Source organism: Hemibagrus wyckioides, linkage group LG25 (genome assembly GCF_019097595.1).
Source record: "Hemibagrus wyckioides isolate EC202008001 linkage group LG25, SWU_Hwy_1.0, whole genome shotgun sequence".
NCBI lineage: Eukaryota > Metazoa > Chordata > Actinopteri > Siluriformes > Bagridae > Hemibagrus > Hemibagrus wyckioides.
Genome location: NC_080734.1, coordinates 16,610,632 through 16,635,316, shown reverse-complemented (window position 1 = coordinate 16,635,316; position 24,685 = coordinate 16,610,632). Strand labels below are relative to the sequence as shown.

The following is a 24,685-nucleotide window of genomic DNA, read 5'->3' as shown; positions in this document are numbered from 1 at the left end:
GTGTGTTCTGAGATGCTTTTCTGCTGACCATGGTTGTGTAGAGTACTTTATTAGAGTTACTGAAGTCTTCCTGTCCAGCTGGAAACTGTCTGGTCATTGTCCTCTGATCTCTCTCATCGAGGCGTTGCTTCCTGCAGAACCTTCACTTTGTGGATGTTTGTAGACTCACAGCCACTCCACGGTCAAAGTCCCTGAGATAAGAACATTAACTGAAGCACCGTGTGTTGCTTGCCACATGATTGGCTGATAATTGCATGAAGTTTTGTATCTGGATTTTAATTCAAAGTGGGTTTGGTGTAAACTTTTTATTCCCAAATGAGTTATTACTTTATACTCCTGCAAAATAAAAATTCCAGCGCTGTCTATGAATTCAACCTCCACTATATCGCTTATTTTTGTTTGTACCTCAACTGATGCTTTACAAAAAACCTTGTAGCCTAATTTAAATCATCCTGGCCCTGACCGCCTGGTTACTAATGATGAGTGAATGAAATCTGTATATTCATCATTTCACACTCTTCCACTAACAGGGCAGATCCATTCCTGTTATGCAACTAGAATGCTCATATATATTCTTTATTTTATATTTATCGTGGAGATGTGGAAGGGGCGTATTTTGCTCTTGATATGATTTTTATCATCCCACCAGGTTGCGGAGGAATGGGAATCACAGTCATCATACAGCGTGGGTTTGGAGACCGAGAGGGCTGCACTCGAGCAGCAGCTCATAAAAGATGCAGCAGAAGAAGACAAACCTGAAAAGGTACCTGAAAAAATCATCCTAATGATCAGCATTAGCTTTTATTGATGTGTACTTATAATACTGATATGATTCAGTTGTTTTCTTCAGGAAAGCTGTATCTATGAAGGTTTGTCCTCCTGATTATTTAAAAATGCCATGTAGTAAGAAGTTAGATCTGCTGATATAATTTAGTGTTTGTTTTTTGTTTTTTGTTCCATCAAGGCTGTGAATATAGTAGAGGAGGTGGTGGAAGAAGCAGACGTTGTGCCAGAAACACAGAAGTCAGAGGCACCAACCATCTCTGACCAGCAAGACCCCGCTGAAACACAACCCCCGCCGTCATCTTCGTCTTCATCGTCTCAGTCATCGTTACCACCACCACCATCATCGCCTCCACCTGATCAGGTGGAGGCAGAGCTCCCTAAAACCACGCCCTCTCCAGACCACGCTGCTGCTGCTGATCCTCCTCCTCCTGCTGAACCATCCGCAGATCTCAGTGTAGACCCGAACACTAATGCGGACGCCAGCGCTGACTCCGGGAACGAACCAGGACCAGCGTCACCTACCTCACACTCCTCCCTGGAAAGCTCCTCCAGGTGAGTACAGCCAGAGGAAACAGGAAATATTTACCAGTATGAGTTTAGTTAATGTTTTGAGTAATACCATTTCTTGTAGTTATACGTGTACTAATGTTATCCTTTAAAGATTATTTTATAATAGTGTTCATTAAATCACCTATTTGGTAAAAAAATACTACAGGTATACAGCTGTGTTTTTTTTTTAAATTTTATTTTAATCTATTTGTTCATCACTTGCCCCAAATTGGCATTACTGAGCGTTGGTGTTGCTATTGTACCTGGGTTCTGACTTAATGGACCACTCTGGACTTCAGGATTGGAAATGCTTGCTCTAATTTGCCATTGCAGTAGGTAGAGGCAAGGATTTGCATTGTTCTGCTGGCTTTGTAATCAGTTAGTGGGCTTGCTCCAGGAAAACTGAATGGGCCAAGGCAAAATCAACTGTCTGCAGGTTTCAGGAAGTCAATGCCCAAGCCTGTTGCTGAACACATCCTGGACCCTGGATATATCCCCTTTTCTTGACTCCTCTACCTTTGCTCTTGCTCCAGTTTCGCTTCTCTCTCTCTCTCTCTCTCTCTCTCTCTCTCTCTCTCTATCCTTTGGTAAATGGCATATGATTTTTCCCCTTAGTGCACTAGAGGTTGCCAGTGCTGGTTCCCCACTAAAGAACTCTAGTGCCAGTCAGTGTGAGCTGGGCTCCGTGGCCCTCTCCTCCAGCCAGCTCCTTGCCTCTGGTTCCACTCTCAGCAGGTGAGTACTGAGCACCTGCCAGCTTATAACTGCTCATAACCACCAGGGTATCTTGGTTACAGCTGGATAATGAGGTAACAGAAGCACTGGAAGCCCATCGTCCCTCTTTCGGCCGGCTCTTTATTGCCCCCCCACACTCTATTGTTTTTTTTTTTCTCTTGTTAATCGAAGAGGTTTCATAATTTGTCTTTTATGTATTGTTTTAATCGCATTTTTAACAACTTTCTTTATCTTTATCTTTATCTCTCTCTCGCTCTCTCTCTCTCTCGCTCTCTCTCTCTCCAGTGTATTATTGGAATCATTGGAGAATCAGGATCCAGGGACCAATGCTGACCTGACTGCCTCTCTGGATTCGGCTGAGCCGGACCTCGCAGAGACGGAGCACACAGTCAATGCCTCGCACCCCCCAGAGGACCAGGAAGTGGTAAATGCACATGGCAAAATGATATAAATGATTGAGGATTCCATTAACGGAACATTTAAGCCTGTTGATATCAGTAGTCGGTTTTTACCCATGCTCTAATCTAGGATGTATTGAAGTAATTTGTCTGCAGCGGTGTAAAATTTTCACTGTGACATCCATTACAAATGGGGATGCTGATGGGGATGACCCGCTCCTGTTTACAGAGGCTTTGAGTAGAACTTGGCTAACTCTCCAAAAAATGTGTTTAAAGTGTCCCTTCATTCCCCTCATTGCGTCAGAGCTCTTCTCTACCCAGACCATATTTCCAGTCCATTTCGTCTAAGTGCCATTGTGAGTGTGTTCTATTTATACTCTAATATGTTTTGATGGGTTACATTCTTCAGACTGGAAACTCTTAGTGCTCCTTCATAATACACTTATGTAAGACTTTCACTCTCACTTCCCCCGGCATCGAGCCTCGGTGCAAATTAATGTACGAGGATTTGCCATGCAGAAACAGGACCTCTGACATTTCACAGCCACTAGGATCTTCATAGCTCTCTCCGTGTATAATATTCTCCTGCTTTTATTTTTGAATATTGTGTAAGAGTTCAGCTGTTGCCTGAAAGTTGTCTCGTGCTGTCTGTAGACGGCTGAACCCGAGGGAGGGACTGATCCCCCTGTCCCTGGTAAAGAGGACATCCCTACCTTTGATGAGTGGAAGAAGAAAGTGATGGAGGTGGAGGAGAAGAAGAGTAAGAGAATATTTAACACACACACAGACAAACTACATATGTATACTCCTGCGTAAACTACATAGCCTATATAAGCATGTAGACACTGGGTTATTATGACCCTGCGTAGGTCTTCTGCCGAACTGACTTCACAGACTTGGAAGCACACAATTGTCTCTATATACTATAGCATTGCAATTTCCTTTTCCTGGAACTAATCTAGTGCAAAGCTTTTACAGAAGAGTGGAGGTTACTGTAACAGCGAAAGGGGGACTGAACAGACCTATTGATTTCAGAGGACCTTTAAAGATACAAATGTCAAAAATAACCAGAAAACTAAAGAAACAATGAGAACAGATACTTCTAAATTAATGAGATCCCTGTGTGGTAGGGATTTCACAACACAAAGACAGCTCAACCCGGCATTAACGTTTTATTCTATGGGATACACATCAATAAATAGAGCTGTAAATTGTTTTTGGAAGCACACACTGAATGTGGTGCTCATGTGTTATATGAAAGGGAAAAACAGAAGCAGCTGTTCTGGTGACTGAGAGTGTCACTGCCGGATGTGAGTAGGAAGACTCCATCAACAACTACATAAAGAGGGATATTCTAGTAGGGTTACAGTGTTTTAAAGGCACAAACATGAGGCACAATCATCTTTCATTATTTTCTTGAGTCTAGGTGAATACACGGTGAGTGGCCTGGATGAATCGTACATAAGCTCCTACATCGATTTCACCTTTTTGTTAAGCTGTAGAGACATTTCTCTTGTCCATTTAGAGGGAAGCGTCACTACAAATCAATGAACCTTTATTCTGAATGATTACCGTTACCAGTTATGATGAAACATTGCTGTCCTCATGGGAGTGTCAGTCAATTTGAACTCTTTTGGGAACTGTATATTCTAAAATTATGAATTCTATTAGACAGACCATCTTTTACAAGAACAGCATTCATCACTCAAGAGATGTATAGAATTTGTGTTACGGTGCATTGAAGGCTTTATTCTGGCAGCTTATGGTGGCCTAAAACCTTCCTAAGACACTTTATCACCCATCTGTAGCATGCAGTGGAGCGGTATCTAGGCCACAACACTGTTCTGTTCTACTTAAAAAAACACTTTAAAACATTATTAAAACAACTTGTTTTTTATTCATCTTCCTTTTGTTCCTTCTCTCCTCTTTCACAGTTTGTGACTTTAGGTGATATTTTAGGAAGTGGAGCAAGCAGAGTGCAGCAATTGAGCATAACCTCATGCACACACTCCGTTTCAGAGCCCTCTGTTATAGACTCGTCCGATTCACTGAAGCAGATACAGACACACTGTTAGAGAAATTTATTTACTTCTAATCAAGTACTTGGTTTGAAACTTTAGGAGCTGAACTATCAGTCATTTTAAACATTTAGTCTTCCTTAAGCACAAATGGCTGACCTGGAACATTCTGAGACAAACAGAAAACAAGGCTGTTATTTGAGCTAAAGTGATGACACTGCACACACACACACATACACACATGCACACACTGCAAAAGTAGGTTATCAGGCAGTGATAATGACTATATATGCGCTCTAGCATGCATGCATTCATTGAGATAAGTCGTCCTGCAGAAGGCAGGGTCGGGTTAATGCAAAATCCGTTGTGACTGGATCACCTGCAGGCACCACGGATTATCTTCAAGCTGTCACTGTTCTAGATCTGAGCCTTGTGTTCTGTCCAGGTATCACGGGGTATAAACTTGTAAATATGTTACTGAAGCGAGCGAGTCGGTTGTACACCGTGTGACCATTAGGTGACTTTTCAGTATGTAGGATTAAATCAAATTATTCCTACTCTAGGTCAGTCTTTGCACACCTCATCCAATGGCAGCCCCCATCCCATGAAAAAGATCCAGAAGAACTTTAAGAATAATTACGCCTCTGTGGAGTGTGGGGCCAAAATCCTCGCAGCCAACAATGAGGCCAAGGTAACGCACGGCCAGAGCCAACACACATAATGTTATTTTAGCTCTCGCTGGAAAGTAGGTGAACTGCTCTAATGGAATTATCTAAATGTAATTATATGAAATCGTGTATAGCTGTGGATAATACACAGAGGTCTGGTATGACTGTGTGGTGTTTCTCTTTCTCCAGAGCACTTCTGCCATTCTAATGGAGAATATGGATCTTTATATGCTCAACCCCTGCAGTAATAAGATCTGGTGAGTCAAACCACTGAGAGAGGAGGTGGACTCGGGCAGTTACGGAGAGGAGGCATGAGACTGAGTTTTCTTTCGCTTTGACGATCTAAAGAGATTAGAGCTTCCATAACTCTCCTGCTCTTTAAAGCCACTCTGGAATATCACTGTCCCTGTTCAAAGCTAAAAATGCCAGCTATGTTGGTGAAATAAGGGTCAGCCAAAAACAAAGAAGTGTTATCTTAAGCCATGAGGTGGGCAGATTGATTGATTAGTGATGTTCTTTCTTTTATTAGCAGACTGGGCTGCATTTTCTGCAGAATTTATACTTCGCATAACACATTATACACTTTATTTTTCAATCACACAGACAGACAGGAGCTCTTTACCAAAGAGAGGGAAACAAAACCATGAGTTTCCCACACAGTTTTGTGTCAGCTGTTACACACACACACACACGCATCTGGATTGATCTTGACCATAACAGGCTCTTTATAGAAGTCCGCCAATTTATTTGTTGTGTGTAATGATTGTTTAGTGCTCTTATTGGCTTTGATATTAGATTTACTGTAACGTTATTGTATTGTACACACACACACAGGTACACATGCTCAATCATGCAGTTATGCAATCCTGTAATTTGGCTGCAGTGCAGTGCAAAAAGATCATGCAGATACAGGTCAATACAATATCAGAGAGGAGTTAAAATGTGATCTCGGTTCCTGACAGGCTGGGTTGAAATATTTCAGAGTCTGTGATTTTCATGCACAACACACTTTAGACTGTTGGAGTACACAGAATGGTGGAAAAAATAGACAAATTCTCAAATTGGAAGGTCTGATTACAAGACTATATCAAGGGAGAGTGGCCAGATGAGTTGGAGCTGACAGGAATTTTATAGTAACATAAGTAGCCCCACTCTTGAGCAGAAAAGCGTCTCGGAATGCATTGAGGTGGACGGCCTCAGAGAGTGGTTGTTTGAGTGCTGTTAGCTTGAACCAGTTTGCCCGTTCTCCTCTAACCTCTCTCATGGCATTCCTGCCCTCAGAACTGTCACTCACTGGATATTTTTTGGTTTTCACATCATTCTGTATAAACTCTTCCAGTCTGTGTGGGCTGGAGGAAGAGTGTGAGGTCATGTGCGTCCCTGACTACAATCACATGTGGTTCAAGGGAATGGATCAAACTAATATTCCTTGATGCACATGACCCCACTACTCTTACACTTGGGACGAACCACTTGATGGACAGGCAGTTCAGCTCTTGACGTTGTCTCCCCCTTTACCGTTTGGTCTGTTCACGCTTTCAGGTTCGTCATTGAGCTCTGTGAGCCGATCCAGGTGAAGCAGCTGGACATCGCAAATTTTGAACTGTTCTCTTCCACCCCAAAAGATTTCCTGGTGTCAATCAGTGACAGGTAACTAGTGGTGCCTTCTGAAATGTCTTTTTCATCCACACACTTCATCTAATATCTTTCCTCCTCTCTCTCTCTCTCTCTCTCTCTCTCTCTCTCTCTCTCTCTCTCTCTCTCTCTCTCTCTCTCTCTCTGGGAGCTTTGCTCACCTGTTTGCTTAAATTTATAGTGTAAAACCCAATCAATAAATTTAATAAACAGAAAAGCTTGGCTGAAAAGTGTGTGGGAAGAGCTGGACTAAAACCAAAGGTTTTGTTCATTGTACAGAGAAAAAAAAACCTTTGTAAGGACAAGTAGGAATCAGGTAAATTAAAAAAGGATGGTAATATGAAACTAGTGCTAGAGATTAAATGGGGAAATAACCATCTCGCTTATTAAAATTGCATGTCTACATCCCTTTATAGTTTATCTGCTACATTGGGGTCTGGTCCAGCATCTTCTCTCTAAAATCAAACTGCACTATGGTTTGCTGTAAAGTGACACGAGATCACTCCAGATATTCTTAGACTGATTACTTTGCTCTACACTGAAGTGTGATTGTTTTCACACCTGCTTCCACCACGGAAGTAGACTCCAGGGTTCGATTCAGACTAAATGCCGCAGCATAGCTCTTAAGCTTCTGATGTACTTCACCTGAAAAAGACATTTTGATGTGAAAAGAGGTGGCGAGCCAGAAAGAGGTGTTGCTTTAAGTTTGTACACTGTGCTGTTTGCCAGTTTCCAAACCCGAAATCCTGACTGAACACTGCAACGTTTGTTCCTGTCAGAGATTGCTCCAAATATCTAATGGTCACTAAAGTCAATTCATGGAGTGACCTGACATTTGGGGAAATAGCAGAGGAACACTCTTGAGGAAACGCGTGCCTCATCCTTTTATTTTTAACATATGATAAATCTGAACAACAAACTCCATCTCTCTTCTGTTGTGCCCTTTTCCCTGCCGCCATTGCTGGTGTTTGTCTCTATATTCTGTTCTCAGGGTTGCCAGGTCTGATTTAAAAAGCCAATACTCAAACTATGCATCATCCAAACACCCAGCTATCTCTACCTCGTCTTCCTGGACACTCTAAATTTTAAATAAACACACTCTTAAAAGATGAATAAATTGAATATAGATATTTTATTAACTGGTGGCTGATGGGATATTTGATTGCAGTACCTTTGTGTACAATGTACCACTCTGCATATATCGTAATAAATAAACAGAAATGAGGAGTCGAATAGTTCAGCTAGCTTGGTAACATACAGAACGAATGTTGAGAATGGAGCAAGACGAGGTTTGTGTACATCACGTGCACAATTCAAACGATTCTGTGCCAGAAATATTCGACATGACAGCGTGATAATGCCATGAAGTCAACCCATAGTCCAGCTCATTCAAAGCCATTTACACCATCAGAGCTTTGTATGACTTTTGATTTTGTGTGAGACTTCTCCATTTTGCTCACCGATTTTAAATAACAATGCCTCTATTCCCTAACAGATACCCGACCAATAAGTGGATCAAGCTTGGCACCTTTCATGCACGTGACGAGCGCACAGTCCAGAGCTTCCCTTTGGATGAACAGCTGTATGCCAAATATGTCAAGGTAAGAAGGAGAGTTTTCCATAAAGTTCTTTGACTTTCATGTGCATTACACTCACCTGCCCCTGGTACTCTCACTGCTGATCAGGGTGTCCTGTATCAGTAGCTCGGTACCATTTTAGCTGTGCTATTTGATACGCCGAACGTCTTCCAATAGACACGGTATAATAGAACAGGTGTCATTTGGGACACAGCATTGCCTTGCTGTTGCCTGTTGTGATTGCACATTTCGTCCACAGTGTACTGAAGATGCTACTATTTGGTTGAAATACAATCAGGCCCACTCTCTTTATTCATTTCATCAGGCGATGAGACGGCAAAAATAACACAACAGGCCTTTTTATTCAGTATTGAGAGGTCTTTGTGTCACTGAGCGCCACATATACCGTGTTTCATTCTCTCTTCCTCGTTACATTTCCTTCCGTTTTGCTCAGAGCTATTTCTCCAAACACAACTGGCTTGGTGCTGTACCTTTTATCTGGAAGTTTCTCCTCTTTCAGTGTGATTCATATTATCTGTTTTTCTTCCTTCTTTAGAACCAGTTAAACAAAGGGTGGATCAGACATGCTTAATTTTTAGGCTTGTGCCTTCATGTTCTGATTTGCTCTTAAAGCCAATGTCTGTCAGTTTACGTGTGAATTTATCCAGGCTACCCGTGTTGCTCTCGCTTTCTGCATTTCCATTTTCATGCAGGTTTACTGCTCTGGTCTGAGAGGAGCTGATATTCTTGTATGAAACCTTTGCTCAAATGAATACAAAAAAATCTTGCTTGTGGCATGAATCCAGTACTGACTCTTTTCTTGTTTTTCTCTTTCCCCCTTCTTTTCCTTTCTTGCATCATCAGATGTTCATCAAGTACATAAAGGTTAGCATTCTCCTGTCTTAGATGTTTTGAATGCACAATACTGGGAGCTTTTTGGTGGCAGGGCCTGACTGGGGTAAAGCATGGCAGTGGTACACTTTTGCCCACACATGTCTTTTTTATTTTTAAACATATTAGAAATACACATGCTTTGCACATGGCTGATCTTGGCTAGGACTGTGACGTGAAAATGTGTACACATTGTATGGATTTCTGCATCCTGAGTGTTTTATTCTCTTTAACTCCGTCTAGGTCGAGCTGCTCTCCCATTTCGGTTCTGAACATTTCTGCCCCCTCAGTCTAATCAGGTAAGCTCTGTCTGATATCAATCACAGTGCTAGTCCTTATGTGCCGTAACTGTGCACACTGTTGTTTTTTGTGAGGTACATATTTAAAACAGCCAGGCTGCGCTTTCCAGGTTCAGAGATTTCTTTTAGCACTAGTGTGAAAAGTCAGTGGCATTTGCCTTGGCAGAGTAAGTAATGTGTTAGAGGCCTGTAAAGGGGCTCAGCATATGGCAGGACAAGAGACACACACACGCTGCTTTCTATAAGGCAGTTTCTGTGCATGCTGTGGGAGGACTGCTATTAAAAAAGAAACATCCTGATTGAAAAGTTAGGACAAAACCATGAGCAAAACCTCTACAATGGCTTGTATCTGAGTCTAATTTGGGTAAATATGAAAAATGTTAAGAGGAAGTTCTTTTAGAGATTCGGTTAGAGATCTTATCCATATCTATGACCGCAACTGTGTTAAGGAAATATTCTCAGTTTTCTCCAATCCTTCCTCGTTCGTTAAACTTTTTCCCATTTGACTTGAAAATAATCTGAATTAAGTATTTTCACAAGAGTGTAGTGATTCAGCAGAAGTTTGGAGCCCTTTACATAAGGTTAAATATATCTTTTAGATAAGAGACATTTGCCCTAATGTTTGGGATCTGAGCCCATGCTGGTGGTCATATGAACTGTTTATCAGTGTTTATGAAGCTTTATATTGTGATTGCGCTCCTGTTTATTTGAGATATTGTATAAAACGCCATCTTTCGAAAAATCTGATCTTAAGTCGTCCTTCTTGTTTGTTCTGGCCTTTACTCTTTACATGTTTGTTCTCTTTTTCTGCATGATTTTCCTAAAATGTACCGATACAACGAATACATCATGTTTTCTGGTGTTTTTCTGGCCGTTAGGGTGTTTGGTACCAGTATGGTGGAGGAGTATGATGAGATTGCTGACTCGCAGTATCCCTCTGAGAGGGTTGAGTACTTGGACGACGATTACGGTATGATGTGTACATTTTAGTATTGAATAGCGAGAAAGCCGTGCTTGTTTTCACTATGTTTTTACGCATTCTGACATAAGATGCTGTGTGCGCTCGTTAGCTAATGTACTGAAGGTGTTCTCTTAACTCCAGACCTCCATTTCTTAGATTACCCCCCAGGCTACCTTCCCTCTGAAGACAAGGCATCAAAAAACCTCCTGGGGTCTGCAACAAGTATGTATATAAGTACTTCCCGTCATTAGTGCGCACCTCTGTGGCTTTTAGTAGCCTATAATACTATAATGAAGTCTTTACATTTTACATGCACTGTTTTAGAAACGATTTTATGCAGCTAAATAAGGTCAGGAGCCCTATGTTGGGTCAAGTGGAATTATTGTAAGTAATATTCAGACTCTGTTAGGTAATGTTGCTGGAGGACATGTGTAATGATTATGATCCAATCACAGTGGATAAGCGATGAGAAATGGGAGTGTATTCATGACCGTTTTCGCACCAAAACATCTAATACATACTACACACACACACCATGTTTTAATACAGGCTAAATGTTTTGACCTTCATTAGAATAGGGTTGTGCTTTACCATTAATCAATAGATCATTAATAAATGCTCACACTGACTGTATCCGTAGCCCTACTGTAAGTCACTCTGGTTAAGGGTGTCTGCCAAATGCTGTAAATAAAATAAACTAGGTATCAGGAACTCAATAACTTGCCTAAAAAGTGTTGAGTCTTTGTAAGTATCCTAAATATTTTTGACATTAGGTCCTAAATCCCATAATAATTCCATGTGTACAACTAATCCAGCCTGAATAGGGCTTTAGTAGCGCCAATGCTAGGAATACTACACACACACACACACACACACATCCACACACACACACGTCATAGTTAACAGTTAACCAGGTTTATTTTCCGAACCTTGCTGTCAGTTTAGTCTGTATACCTAGGCGGCTCAGTATTCCCTCCTCACACTGCATGCACACAGTATCTGTCTGTTCTGTGATGACGGAAAAGTAAACCCCTCTCTGTCCAGTGTGCATGCATACCTTTTTACTATTTTTTTTTTGTTCATCTGTTGACATGGGACTGATAGGGGAGGCTCTGTGTCAGGAATAGTCCTCTAGTCTCATTGGTTAAGAGATTCTATATTAGAAACATATGAGAGGTTCAGTATTAGAAAAAGTCTGACAAAGACTGATGAACCCCGGTCTGTAATTTTATGCCATTAAAATAATCTGTTAAGTCTGTGTTTTTAAAGAAGTGAATAAATATGGTCTTATTACCACTTCACTTTATTTAAAATGCCACGATTTATGAATTCACTGGAACATCCAGTCTGGAAATTCCCTTCTGTTCTTCATAAACTAACCAGAGGACGACAGTGACTTCCCACACATTCATGCATCATGGTGTATTTTAACACTGTTGATCAGGAAGTGATTCCTAGAGCTTCACAATACTACATTGAGTACATTGCTGTACTTACGTTCACTATTTTTCTTTTCAGATGCTATTCTAACGATGGTGAACAACATTGCTGCAAATGTGCTGGGCGGCAAGCCAGAGCTTGAAGATGGAGCTCAGATCGAAGGTATACACACTTCTCTTTAAAAACTCACTTTATTACAGTTTTCTTTCTCACTTTGGGATTTTCTGTAGACATACTGAACTGTTCGTGTACTCACGGACCATGAAATAAATAATGGATGAAGTCTAATCACATTTTCCTAGTGATTTCAATTATAACAGTACCCTTAACTGCTGTTGAGTCTAATACCAAGATGAATATGTGCAATAATGATCAGTTGTCAGTTTATTGCATGATACATACACTGATCATGCATAACATTATGAGCACTGAGAGGTGAAGTGAATAAGACTGATGATCTCCTCATCATGGCACCTGTTAGTGGGTGGGATATATTAGGCAGCAAGTGAACATTTTGTCCTCAAAGTTGATGTGTTAGAAGCAGGAAAAATGGACAAGTGTAAGGATTTGAGCGAGTTTGACGAAGGGCCAAATTGTGATGGCTAGACCACTGGATCAGAGCATCTCCAAAACTGTAGCTCTTGTGGGGTGTTCCCGGTCTGCAGTGGTCAGTACCTATCAAAAGTGTTCCAAGGAAGGAACAGTGGTGAACCGGTGACAGGGTCATGGGCGGCCAAGGCTCATTGACGCACGTGGGGAGAGAAGGCTGGCCCGTGTGATCCGATCCAACAGACGAGCTACTGTTGCTCAAACTGCTGAAGAACTTAATGCTGGTTCTGATAGAAAGGTGTCAGAATACACAGTGCTGTTTTGGCGGCAAAAAGGGGACCAACACAATGTTACAGAGGTGGTCATAATGTTATGGCCGGTCAGTGTATGTCACACTTTCCAGAGCTAGACACAGTTTAGAGTCAATATTTATAAAAAGCAGAGCTTCTTCCCTTTTCCTCCTGAGCAGGGTCACTTTAAGCCACGGGAGTCCAGAACAAACAAAACCTTGCCCGTAATTACTTGAGAAATTCGCTGTGGTGGAACAAGCTGCCCAAGCATGATTTGTACGTTTCACTCATTACCATTAGCTGACCCTGAGCAAACAGGGGTGTTTGCTTGCTATGTGGGTGGTAACCTTTCTTTGTTTGTGTTAAAGATGCAAAAAAATTAATTCAAAAGACTAAAATATGCAAAACATTTTGTACGTTTCATGCATGTTAGGGTATGATCATTTTTCTTTGTATAGTATGTTTTTAGTACCGGTCATCTAGTTATATAAAGCTCTCATTGCTCAGCATTTAAACTGCCTTCTTAATGCACAGTTTGGAGGTAGTTCTCCTGCTGTTTCTTGTATTGGTGCCAGATGTGTTTGTGGGTTTTTCTGTTAAAGGTAAATTCTGTATGTGTGTATGGGTTTTGTCCAGAGGAGGCTGCATTTCTTGATGAACAAAGAGTTCCTTTGTGTGTGAGGGAGAGTTGTGGGAGGATGTGGGGGTCCACACTCAGCTGGGGGGAAGAGTTTCTGACGCATACACTCTTTCTTCCCTCTATCTAAACTTACTGCCTCAGGCAGCTGCTTTTCCCGTTTTCCTCCCTCTTTATTACACCATTCTTACTGTTTGTTTATTTCTCTGTTTTATTCTCATTGTGTTTCTGTGTAGGTAATGTGTCGTCAGGGACCGAGAACATCACAGAAGTCACCGAAACTACACTTGCACCAACCCCAACACTCACGCAGCAACAAGACATGTATGTTTTACATTTGACATGTATTGTATTTATCAAGCATTATATGTTTGATGAATTGATTTGTGCTTGTGTGGAGATGGGGAAATTCGAGAACCCGATATTTATCAGATAGCATTGTTTAATATTTTCGTAGCCAATTGATTAATCTTGTCAGAATTTTTCCAGAATCTAGAAATAATCTGCATTAGTCTTCGTGTGTATGCGTGCATTCATTTGTGAAAATGATTGTTGTTTTCTCTACATTTCCAGGCCGCACACTGCAGAGGCGGATTCCACTCTGGCCAACCCGGATCCGGAAGTTCCCATTTCTGAGACTTCCTCTACTCCTTCACCTGAGGAAAATCGTATCGTCATCCTCATCGAAGATGAAGAAGAGCCAACCCCACCCACGGTGACCCTGCTGGAGGAGGAGCGTGATGAGGAGAGGCGGCGCGAGGAGGCACGTCTCAGTGAGAGCGCCTTTTACTGCTCTCACCTTTCCACTTTGTCCTGCCTAGCCAGCCTCCATGAGCACCTACAACTCTGCTGTTCCGCAGCGCTGGCTCTGCAGCGGCTCCGCCGAGAACGGCACGCACACGCCAACACACACACACGATCGACACCACAACTCCCAGACCCCAGTCCAACTCAAACCCCCGTGCTGCTCGTTGAGAAGTCTTCCGTAGTGGAGCCGACACAAAGTGAAGAGACTGCGCCTGTCGACACGCCCCCTGTAACTCTGGACTCAATCAGTGATCCCCCAATTTTATTAGAGCCAAGCCACACATCTTCCCTTCCCCATCAAAGCTACTCTGAGACTTCTCTCTTCAAAGCCACGCCCACTGAAGGCATTCCTGACTCTCTGCCCACAGATGAGCCCCAAGAGCCGGTACCACATTACATGGAGCGCATAACTGAAACACAGACTCACACACTTACCAGCACCTCTCTCGGTTCCACCTTCACCTCCACCACCTCCTTCATCCTCACTCCAACCGCTTCACTTCTCAACCCAGAGACCACTGAGGTCCCGGTGCCCACCACAGAGCAGCCTGTCCATTCCATTCCCACACACATCCGGCCTACAGAAATCCCACCTCCCACAGATCTGCCCGTGCCCGGCCCAGAGCTTTCTGCAGGCATCGAGGATGTCCAGCAGGATTCTGCACACCTTGCTTCTCAGGAAGAGCCTATGGAGGAGGTGCAGAGCACGCTACAGCGCACCGCCACAGACTTCTACGCCGAGCTGCAGAACTCAAGCGAGCCGAGCTACGGGAACGGGAACGGCAACCAAGTACACGGTTCCAACCAGAAGGAGTCGGTGTTCATGAGGCTGAACAATAGGATCAAAGCCCTGGAGATGAACATGTCACTCAGCAGCAGATATTTGGAGGAGCTCAGTCAGAGGTAACACACGCACACATGCTCATAAAGTCTTCCATGTGTGTGTTTTCAGTGCACAATACGTGTTTAGTACACTTTGCCATTTTAAATACCTTTTATTATACCTTTATTTCCCTTGTTCTTCATGGTAGATGACTTCTAAATACTGGAATGCATTTTTATGTTTACATTGCCATCCTGTCAGTCGTTTCAAATCATCCAATTCTTAACTAGTAGAGTGACAAGTTCTGAGAAATCTTACCTAATGCACCTTTAAGTGCTAAATCGTCTTAATAATCAGCTGAGAATTTTGCAAGAGGTGGCACTAGTATATAGTTTACACGCTGATGTTTTGTGGTCTGTCCTGCTGTCACTCAGGTACCGTAAGCAAATGGAGGAGATGCAGCGGGCGTTCAATAAGACCATCATTAAACTGCAGAACACTTCCAGAATCGCAGAGGAGCAGGTCGGTAATATTTTATATCTACATACACTACCAGTCAAAAGTTTGGACACACCTTCTAATTCCATGGTCTTTCCTGATGTTTATTTCTTTCTACATTGTAAAACAATGCTGAAGGCGGCCGAAATACACAATAATGTCCTTTGAACAGTTGATATTGAGATATGTCTGCTACTGATGCTCTGTAAAGCCTTCATAACGCCTCTAATCTGAGGTGCTGTTAATTGGTGATTTCTGAGGCTGGTCACTCTAAATGAACTTCTCCTCTGCAGCAGAGGTAAGTTTTGGTCTTGCTTTACTGGGATGGTCTTCATGTGAGCCAGTTTCATCATGGTGCTTGATGGGTTTTGCAAATGCACTTGACAATACAGTTCTTACAAGAACTATTCCAGAACACCTGACCTTCGTGTCTTAAAATAACAACTGACTGTTTTTTGTTGTCATTACATATGGATTACTTAAGTCCATGTGTTATTTCATAGTTTTGAAATCTCCAGTATTGTTCTAGAATGTAGAAAATAAATCCCTAAACAAAAAACACCGAATTAAAAGGCGTGTCCAAACTTTTGACTGGTAGTGTATAAATCTCAAAATGACGTCCAGTATGTGGCCTGAGAATGTAGGTACAGGCCGGTGTGTCACATCTGATTAGTTTATTAGGTGTTTATATTTAAGGTTTATGGAATGTTAGCAGATGACCTTATCCAGAGACACTTGTATTTATCTCATTTATACAACTGAGCACTTTAGGGCCTTGGCAGATTGGTGGTGCTGGAATTGGAGTGCTTTGATCAGTAGTCCAGTGTCTTAACCACTGTGTTTGTGTTCATGCAGGATCAGAAACAGACAGAGGCCATCCAGATGTTGCAGAGCCAGCTGGAGAATGTCACCAATCTCATGCTTAACCTGTCTGTTACTGTGGGTCAGTTACAGAGAGAGGTGTGTCTGCATACACACGCATACACACATCTATACACCTTTCCCTGTCCATGACCAATCTGTCTATCAGGATCTATTAGCTTAGACGATGCTGTGTTGCAGGTGTCGGACAGACAGAGCTACTTGGTGGTGTCTCTGGTGTTGTGTCTGGCTCTGGGCCTGCTCTTGTGCATGCAGTGCTGCTGCAGCTCCTCTGGGAACAGAAGCTCTCCTATTCCTGTGAGCAACCACTACCCCAGCCCCAAGAGGTACATACACAGACACTTATACACACACACACATGCAACTTTGCATCAGGATTACACTTGTACATCAGGAGACTGTTAACCTCCTGGGATTCTTCTAAAGAAACAGTTGTTTAGAAGGAAGAAAGACACACTGGGTTGAGTTCATACACATCCAGAACATCTAAACATCTCCTTTCTGAGTGTTTCCCAAAACACTGCTCTGTTTATAGGTTGCAGAACTACATAAAAAAGAAAGCAGCTGAAGCAATGGTGAAAATATGCCTCTTTCAGACCTGACCTACACTTTTAAAGATTTAGTACAGTGCTCCAGGGGGAAACAAAGTATTCAGTGGCAAAACCTTGAACCTGGCAACACTGTTAGAGAGTTGACTCGCAGCTTTCTGAAGTTTTAAGGCTGTTCTTCATCCCTTGATGTGCAGTGTGTCCTAGAGAGGAATACAGACTGTTTTATACTGTGCCAGTTCTGTGCGCTTGTTATTTTTATTTTTTTTAATAATCTACCGTAAAGTTTACGCTGAGGAGAGTCCAGTAGAAACACACTTACACACTAACAACCAATAACATGCCCTTTCTTTCTTCTCTCACTCTCATTTCCAGGTGTTTCTCCTCTTACGATGACATGAGTTTGAAGCGGAAAGTTTCCTGCCCTCTTATCCGGTCCAAGTCATTTCAGCTGACCCCTTCAGATGGTAAGAGGTTTCTCTTAAAACCCAAACAAAACGATGTTTCTTTCTCTCTGTCTCTCGCTTTCTTCCTTTTGCTCTCTCAAAACACATCCACCCTACGTCATGTACGCCTAGCCTGTCCTGTCGCACCACGCTCATCTCTCGATGCAGCATAGACGCCTAACTATGTGCCTTATTGCAAAAATATGACACGTCGGCCCTCTCTTAGTTTATGTTATCGATAATGGATCAGTATCCTGCTGTGTGTTAACTTGGAGCGTGAGTGTGGCTTTGCGCTTTTCCATAAAAGCTTAGCATGTTAAAGAACATGGCTTATTGTCTGCGATACAGAGCTGCAGAACAACTGAGCTAGTTTAAAAAGTATGAATGCACCTTTGGTCTTCTGTCTCCAAAGTTTTGTTTTATTATTTTGTTTTTCCTTTTGGTGCCGGCTCACATTTAACATTTGCAAGTAGTAAAAACTAACATTAGTACAATTCGCATATGAAATCTTCCAGTCAATGAGGAAATGTTTTTCTTACGAAATGCAATGATGATTTTTGTCCTACTACTTGCAAGTCAAGTCATGCTTGTACATGTTCATAGTTGCCATATCATTCCTTTAACCTGCCCCCCTCTCTCCCCTCTTTAGTAGGTCCTGATGACTTGTACATTGTAGAACCTCTAAGGTTTTCTCCAGAGAAAAAGGTACAGTGTCCATTTTGCCTGCGGTGGTAGGCTGCTGTGTACTCGAGGGGCCGTGGTTTTTCCAAATCACTCGCTGGTTCGGTTCAGGAAAAACAAATCAAAGACACATAGACAGAGCAACGATCAGTGTCCATACATAACGTCAAGAACGTTTTAGCTGTTTAAGTGTACAAGTGAGTGATTTGGAACACAGCCCCAACAGTTTTTTCATACTGCTCCAATTGATCCACTTCTCTCCTGACTGAAATTTATCTAGCAGTGTGCTCACAAGGCTCACCTGATCTTGTTCTTAGTAGTACTTTTTTCTCTTCTACTTTTACCTCCGTGTCTTCAACTTCTTCTTTTTCTGTCACTCATCCAAGGAAATGTTGATGTGGTGTTTGTTTGTTTTGTTTTGTTTTTATATGCCGTCAATTCCTGAATTACTGGAAACCTTTAAAATGACAGGTATATACATGACTTTTATTCAGTGAGACAGATAATAGAAGATCTTTTCTCCGCTTGAGATGCTTCAAAACACTCACTGAGCTTAAATGCTGTTTGTAGTGTTATACGTCGGAAAAGATTGAAAGCAGTGTTTTTGTAAGACAGAAAGCGTATTTCTTCATCAGAGTTGCATAGAAATGAGCTTCAGAGCACAGAATGGGTGAGGAATATATATAAATCTACTGATCAATCTGAGCTGGGATGGATGGATGGATGGTGAGCAGTTTCAATGATCACTAGAATTGGAGTTTAATGTAGAGAGTGATGCATACAGAGATTGATTTTCACTGTTGCAGGATGAGCAGATAAGTGAATAAGGACGGTGTTTATGATTACAGCAGCAGCGGTCATGTACACATGCTCCTGGAGCACCGCTGTTTCTGTCAAATCAGTGGAACAGAGCAAACTGTTATACTGTATAAATACTCGTTTTCCAAAGATATAAAATGGTAAGAAAGGGATTTTAGAGGAATTGGAGTGCGTTTCCGATGACGGATGTAGGCGTAAGTTTCTTTTTAAAAGTTATCTAAGGAAATCTATCTGTGGAGTTTCATCCTATGCAACTGTGATGGATAAGGGTAACTATAGGTTAATATAAAACTATAGTTCACTGGACGTAATGCATATGCTTTTTAATTTGTAGGGGGCCAATAATTTTGGAGTTGACGCTGTGTTTCTCTTTCAACCTGTATGTTATCATTTAACCTGAAGTACTGTACTTTCTCGTCTGTCTTCATTCTGTTCATAAAGGTGGTTTTCTACAGCTGTAGATTTTTTAATGTATATTCATTCTGCACGTAATGAAATCTTTTCCTCTCTGTCGTCCCTCTTGCAGAAAAAGCGCTGCAGGATGAAAGGAGGAGAGAAAGCGACTGTGACACCTGCTAACTGCAGCCCTGAAAGCGAAAGTGTAAACGTGCCTCAGTTCCTGCCGTCAAACTGCGGCGACGCCGCCACGTCCACCTGCTCATCCAGAGAGGGCGTGGCTGAGCGCAGCTCTGAGGGCTCATCGTCCTCCTCCTCTTCCTCCTCTTCTGCCTCCTCTTCATCATCATCTTCTACAGCATCGGATGACTCCAGCTCCAGCATCATCCCTTCCATTAATGGTCACTGTGTGGGTCTGAAGAACGAGCCGCTCCCAACGGCCAAGAGCAAGACAGAGAAGAGGTCTTTTAAGCGGAGACGGTCTAAAATGGCTGATCAGCAACAGCAGCCACAGTCACATGGGCGCTACGGGGCAGGGTTACTGCACACCCCTATTCCGGTGGCAACGTGCGTCATGCCGACGCTTCAGCAGCTGATGAAGGGGAAACAGGAACTCGGCATGGGGACGTTCGGAGTAACGGCCGTCACCGGACACGTCTGAGAACCCTTTCTTCAGCACTATATCACAGCTTTATAGACAGAAAAAGTGAACGAATCGCTCCGTCTTCTACGAGGGAGCAGGCGGACATTATCGTGTTGGTTTATTTTTCTTTTCAACGTCTTTCTCTTCCTTTTTCTAACACTATTCACCGAGCCAGACTCTGCCACATATGCTCAAGCACACAGAGAAATTCAGACTCTACAACACGACCCCCGTTTCTCTCAAATTTCTTCTTCCCTTTCGTTCTGTAATCCTCTCCTCTTTTATGTGCCTTTATTTGTCCGTTAACCAACTGAAACCGACCACAGATCAAGGTGAAGGGTCCTTATTTAGTTTTCTTTCATTTTTGGAGAGAAATTCTATTTTATTTTTTAAAAAAGGTTTGGGATACAAAAATACTAACTTTTGAGAAGTATGACTGAGTCCTTTTTTTCTTTCTTTTTTTCTTTCTTTTTTTTGTGTGGCATAAGTGGACCAGCAGGACAGCAACGGAAGGCCAGGAGTGGACTTTCTCCAAACGCTCTTCCTACACACTACCACAGATCTCTGTCCACTCTCTTCCTTTCACACCCACTCTGATTTTCAGTACAGTCAGTGTTAGCTCAAGTGTTCACACTTTCCCCTGTGCTTTTGGGGAAACAGGTCTAGTTTTACTTGCACACTCCATCTTGTCGGCTCTTTCGGTGTGTGTGTGTGCGTGTGTATCCAGTTGTGTCTAGTCATTGTGTAGTGGGACCAGTGTGTGTGTATCATGTAGCAAGTGGCTCTGTAGCACTTTAACATCCACCAGCCCAGTGAGCAGAATTGAATGAAGAACAGATCCAACCATTTTCCTTTTCCTTTATTATATAAGTCTCTCTCTCTCTCTCTCTCTCTCTCTCTCTCTTTCTGTGTGTGTGATTTGAAGAGTCTCTTTAACATGTTCAGGCAGGGCCTGTACTCTGTGAAATTTAAACACACGTATAGACCAGGCATTTTACTGCATCCAGACTCCAGCTTGTTTCCTCCACTGTATGATTTATGACAATGTGGCAGGTTTATTCCTAGTTTTATTCCAAATGGTCAGTTACATATACATGTACAGGTACAAATAAATAAATAAATCTATATAAAGTGTTTGTCCTGACCACCCTGCACAGTGGACAGGGTGTGTACCATTTTATTTATATATTTATTTATTACAATGTCACTGTTGGCTTGGGCCTGTTCAAGCGTAAAGGTTTCTAGGTTAACAAAGGACGTGTGTTAGCCCTTACGGTGCCCCTGTGGGGTGTCCTCAGTATTTATTAAAAAAATCATTATAGTACACACACATCTAGCTGTGAAACCTGCAATGGTACGCCTGTGCTTTTCTCGTTTTCTACCTTATGTAATCCTGAGAAAGCTGGAGTCTGAGCGCTAGCCAAATGCCACCTACTACACAATCACACACATCCTTCCCTCTCGCTAATTCTTACTGCTTTCTAACCCGATGAGCCTGACGTCACACACTGGGTAAAATCTATGGCTCTTTCTGAGGATCTTGTGTTATAGGTGTTTGATGGATCTGTTCTGATGAGTTCCTCATTGTATTGGCTGCAATTTTAAGAATCCTTTGTGTGTGTGTGTGTGGGGACACTGCTCTTCCTGCTGATTTGGGATCTGCATTCGTTTTATTATATTTGTGAAAACACCGTGTATCTTTCTCATTCCTAAATACGCCACTGTACGTGAAGCCACATCTCTTTTGGCATTCTTTTGCGGTGTTCATATTCTCTTTATGTACGTCTAACACTCTTATCTCTGTGTGTGTGTGTGTGACTGGCTCACTGGACCGCTCATCAACCCACTCTAGTTTTATGGTATTAAGTCAATTGTGCCGTTTCTTTAGCCTCGAGTCGTTCGAATGATTTACCCCCCCCCCTTATTCATTTCATCAGTGCTCTTTAAGGAATGTGAACTTTGTCTGAATTGATAAAGGGAAAGGTTCCAGTGGGTTTTTTTTCGAAACACGCCGTCTTCATGCGACGTCACCCACCGAGGACTTCCACATTCAGAGGGAGGTGTTTTTTAATGTTCTCTGTTCGATCATGTTCTCCTTTCTACATTGTGTTGAATGTATATGAAAATGTATTTGTTTGTCATTTGTTTCCAGTGTGTATGGGTGTTTTTTAAACTGTGTGGAAGAAGATTAATTATCCGTATAACCCTAGTGATTAGAGCCCCGTGTCTCGGGCTCTCACTCCCTCAGCACTTTGGAGAACTCCTCATGCCTTTTTTTTCCTCCCCCTCCTTTTCTTTTCTTTTTAACGCTAGCCCTTGTTTAAAGTGCTTCTTCTACCCGTGCTTTTCTTGGTGTCCTCTAGTGGCCATGATGTTGTGTATTTAAATGGCCAGTAGAAGATACCAAATTCTACACCAGATAATCTGTGAGGATACAATGCACAGTATTTTTCTTTTTCTTTTTTTTTTGGAAACAGGTGTAATTGTAACTACAGTGATGTAGTGCCAATAGAAAACTGTGAATTTCTAAATAAAGACACTTTTTTTTCTTTCATTGTGGCATGTCATCATTTCTTTTGTAGTTCAGAAACTGTAGTTAATAAAGTCCACTGGAAAAGATACCCAGAGGTAGAATTCATATACACTATATTGCCAAAAGTTTTGGGACGTCTGCCTTTACATGCACATGAATGTAATATGGAGTTGTCCCGCCCTTTGCAGCTATAACAGCTTCATCTCTTCTGGGAAGGCTTTCCACAACGTTTAGGAGTGTGTTTATGGGAATTTTTGACGACATTTGTGAGGTCAGGCACTGATGATGGACGAGAAGGCCCGGTTCACAGTCTCCGCTCTAATTCATCCCAAAGCATGAATTTGTCCAAAATGTCTTGGTATGAAGCTGAAGCATTAAGAGTTCCTTTCACTGGAACTTAGGGGCTGAGCCCAACCCCTGAATTCAATGATTTGGAGGGGTGTCCCAAAACTTTTGGCAATATAGTGTAATTTGCTGCTATAAAGGCATCATGCAGCATTGCCATTATTTGGCCTGTGACCTTCGTATGAGAGTGCTCACTCTGTACAGGATAAAGGGACAATTACTGACTGTGTTTTAACAGATGAGCAGTGAACGTGTTCGCCTGCTTTCCCCGTGTCCATCAGTGCAACAGAAGACGAGCTGTACAAGGGCATAAGCACTGATTTCCCATGAAGCAGAAGGGTGGACTTGTTCAGAAAGGCTGAGCCAGCATTCTCCTCTCAAGTATCAGGAGTGGCACCAAGGACAAAGGCAGACTTTGTTTCATTGATCTGTTTGTGACTGGCACAGGACAGTAGAACAGAGAGCATTTGGGACAATATATTTAAAATAAAATTCTATGTCCTATACAGAGTAATTACATGTAATGAAATGCTGTTTGACTGATGCAAAAAGTAGAATAAAAATTGTTCAAAACAAGTACAATCCAATTGGATTGTACAATCCAAAGGAAAGGACCTACAGTATATATATATATATATATATATATATATATATATATAAAAGCATAACTTAAATGTGCCAAAGCCTTTTCAATTGTTTCAATAAATTTTGTTGATTTTTTGTTATATGATGATGTATATTGAGGTATATTTAGTTTTTTGTTTCCTGATCTAGTTACACATGACATTACACACCAATCAGCCGTTACATTAAAACCGCTGATAGGTGATGTAACACTGATTATCTTGTTACAGTGGTGAGATATATTTGGCAAGTAAGTTTTCAGAGCTGGAAGCAGGAAATATTGGGCAGTTGTAAAGATCTGAGCAACTTTGACAAGGTCCAGACTGTGTCACTTCACCTTTCAGATACTGTACACAGGCTCTATTTTTTGGCGTCCTTAGTTTTTTTTTGTTTTTTTTTTCTATTTCTCCAATATTTTTTAATTTTTTCTTTATCGTAAATGCATGGTGTATGATAAAGTAGCCTGGATTTTCATTTCATTGCAAATTATATACAGTATATAACGGTGTTTTAGCTTCTGTCAGCTAAGAACAGAAAGCCGAGGCTGCACTTGGCACAAACTCACCAAAAATGGACAGTTAAAGACTGGAAAAACAAGCAGAATCTCGATTTCTGATGAAACTCATAGATGGTAGGCACAGAATTTAGAAGCATAACAGAATAAATCCAGGAACCTAACCTGGATTGTATCACCAGTCCAGGCTGGTGGAGATGCCATAATGGTATGAGGAATGTTTTCTTGGCACAACTTGAGCCTGTTAAAACACTATTTTGCCAAAAGTTTTGGGACATCTGCCCTTACATGCACATGAATGCAATATGGAGTTGTCCCGCCCTTTGCAGCTATAACAGCTTCAACTCTTCTAGAAGGCTTTCCACAAGGTTGAGGAGTGTGTTTATGGGAATTTTTGACGACATTTGTGAGGTCAAGCACTGTTGATGGACGAGAAGGCCCGGTTCACAGTCTCCGCTCTAATTCATCCCAAAGGTGTTCTATCGGGTTGAGGTCAGGACTCTGTGCAGGCCAGTCAAGTTCCTCCACACCAAACTCTCTCATCCATGTCTTTATGGACCTTGCTTTGTGCACTGGTGTGCAGTCATGTTGGAACAGGAAGGGGTCATCCCCAAACTGTTCCCACAAAGTTGGGAGCGTGAAATTGTCCAAAATGTCTTGGTATGAAGCTGAAGCATTAAGAGTTCCTTTCAC

The 24,685-nt window shown here is 42.0% G+C and overlaps 1 protein-coding gene across 8 annotated transcripts in view; it reads left to right on the top strand.

The window, feature by feature from the left end:
* Positions 1-22,530, top strand: part of suco (SUN domain containing ossification factor) — a 42,765-nt gene extending 20,235 nt beyond the window's left edge. The window contains exons 3-24 of one of the 8 annotated variants that reach the window (XM_058378724.1): positions 650-763; positions 965-1,338; positions 1,951-2,070; positions 2,356-2,494; positions 3,123-3,228; positions 5,050-5,177; positions 5,344-5,411; positions 6,697-6,804; positions 8,285-8,390; positions 9,231-9,251; positions 9,501-9,556; positions 10,435-10,526; positions 10,674-10,739; positions 12,036-12,119; positions 13,670-13,757; positions 14,007-15,143; positions 15,498-15,585; positions 16,417-16,521; positions 16,624-16,769; positions 17,367-17,458; positions 18,090-18,142; positions 19,464-22,530. In XM_058378724.1, the coding sequence (XP_058234707.1) occupies positions 650-763; positions 965-1,338; positions 1,951-2,070; positions 2,356-2,494; positions 3,123-3,228; positions 5,050-5,177; positions 5,344-5,411; positions 6,697-6,804; positions 8,285-8,390; positions 9,231-9,251; positions 9,501-9,556; positions 10,435-10,526; positions 10,674-10,739; positions 12,036-12,119; positions 13,670-13,757; positions 14,007-15,143; positions 15,498-15,585; positions 16,417-16,521; positions 16,624-16,769; positions 17,367-17,458; positions 18,090-18,142; positions 19,464-19,994 (3,822 nt within the window). In that variant the 3' untranslated portion in view covers positions 19,995-22,530. Of the gene's footprint in view, positions 1-649; positions 764-964; positions 1,339-1,950; positions 2,071-2,355; positions 2,495-3,122; positions 3,229-5,049; positions 5,178-5,343; positions 5,412-6,696; positions 6,805-8,284; positions 8,391-9,230; positions 9,252-9,500; positions 9,557-10,434; positions 10,527-10,658; positions 10,740-12,035; positions 12,120-13,669; positions 13,758-14,006; positions 15,144-15,497; positions 15,586-16,416; positions 16,522-16,623; positions 16,770-17,366; positions 17,459-18,086; positions 18,143-19,463 lie in introns of all 8 variants that reach the window. The other 7 variants (XM_058378719.1, XM_058378718.1, XM_058378717.1 and 4 more) reach the window with 7 other exon arrangements.
* Positions 22,531-24,685: the final 2,155 nt, after the last annotated feature.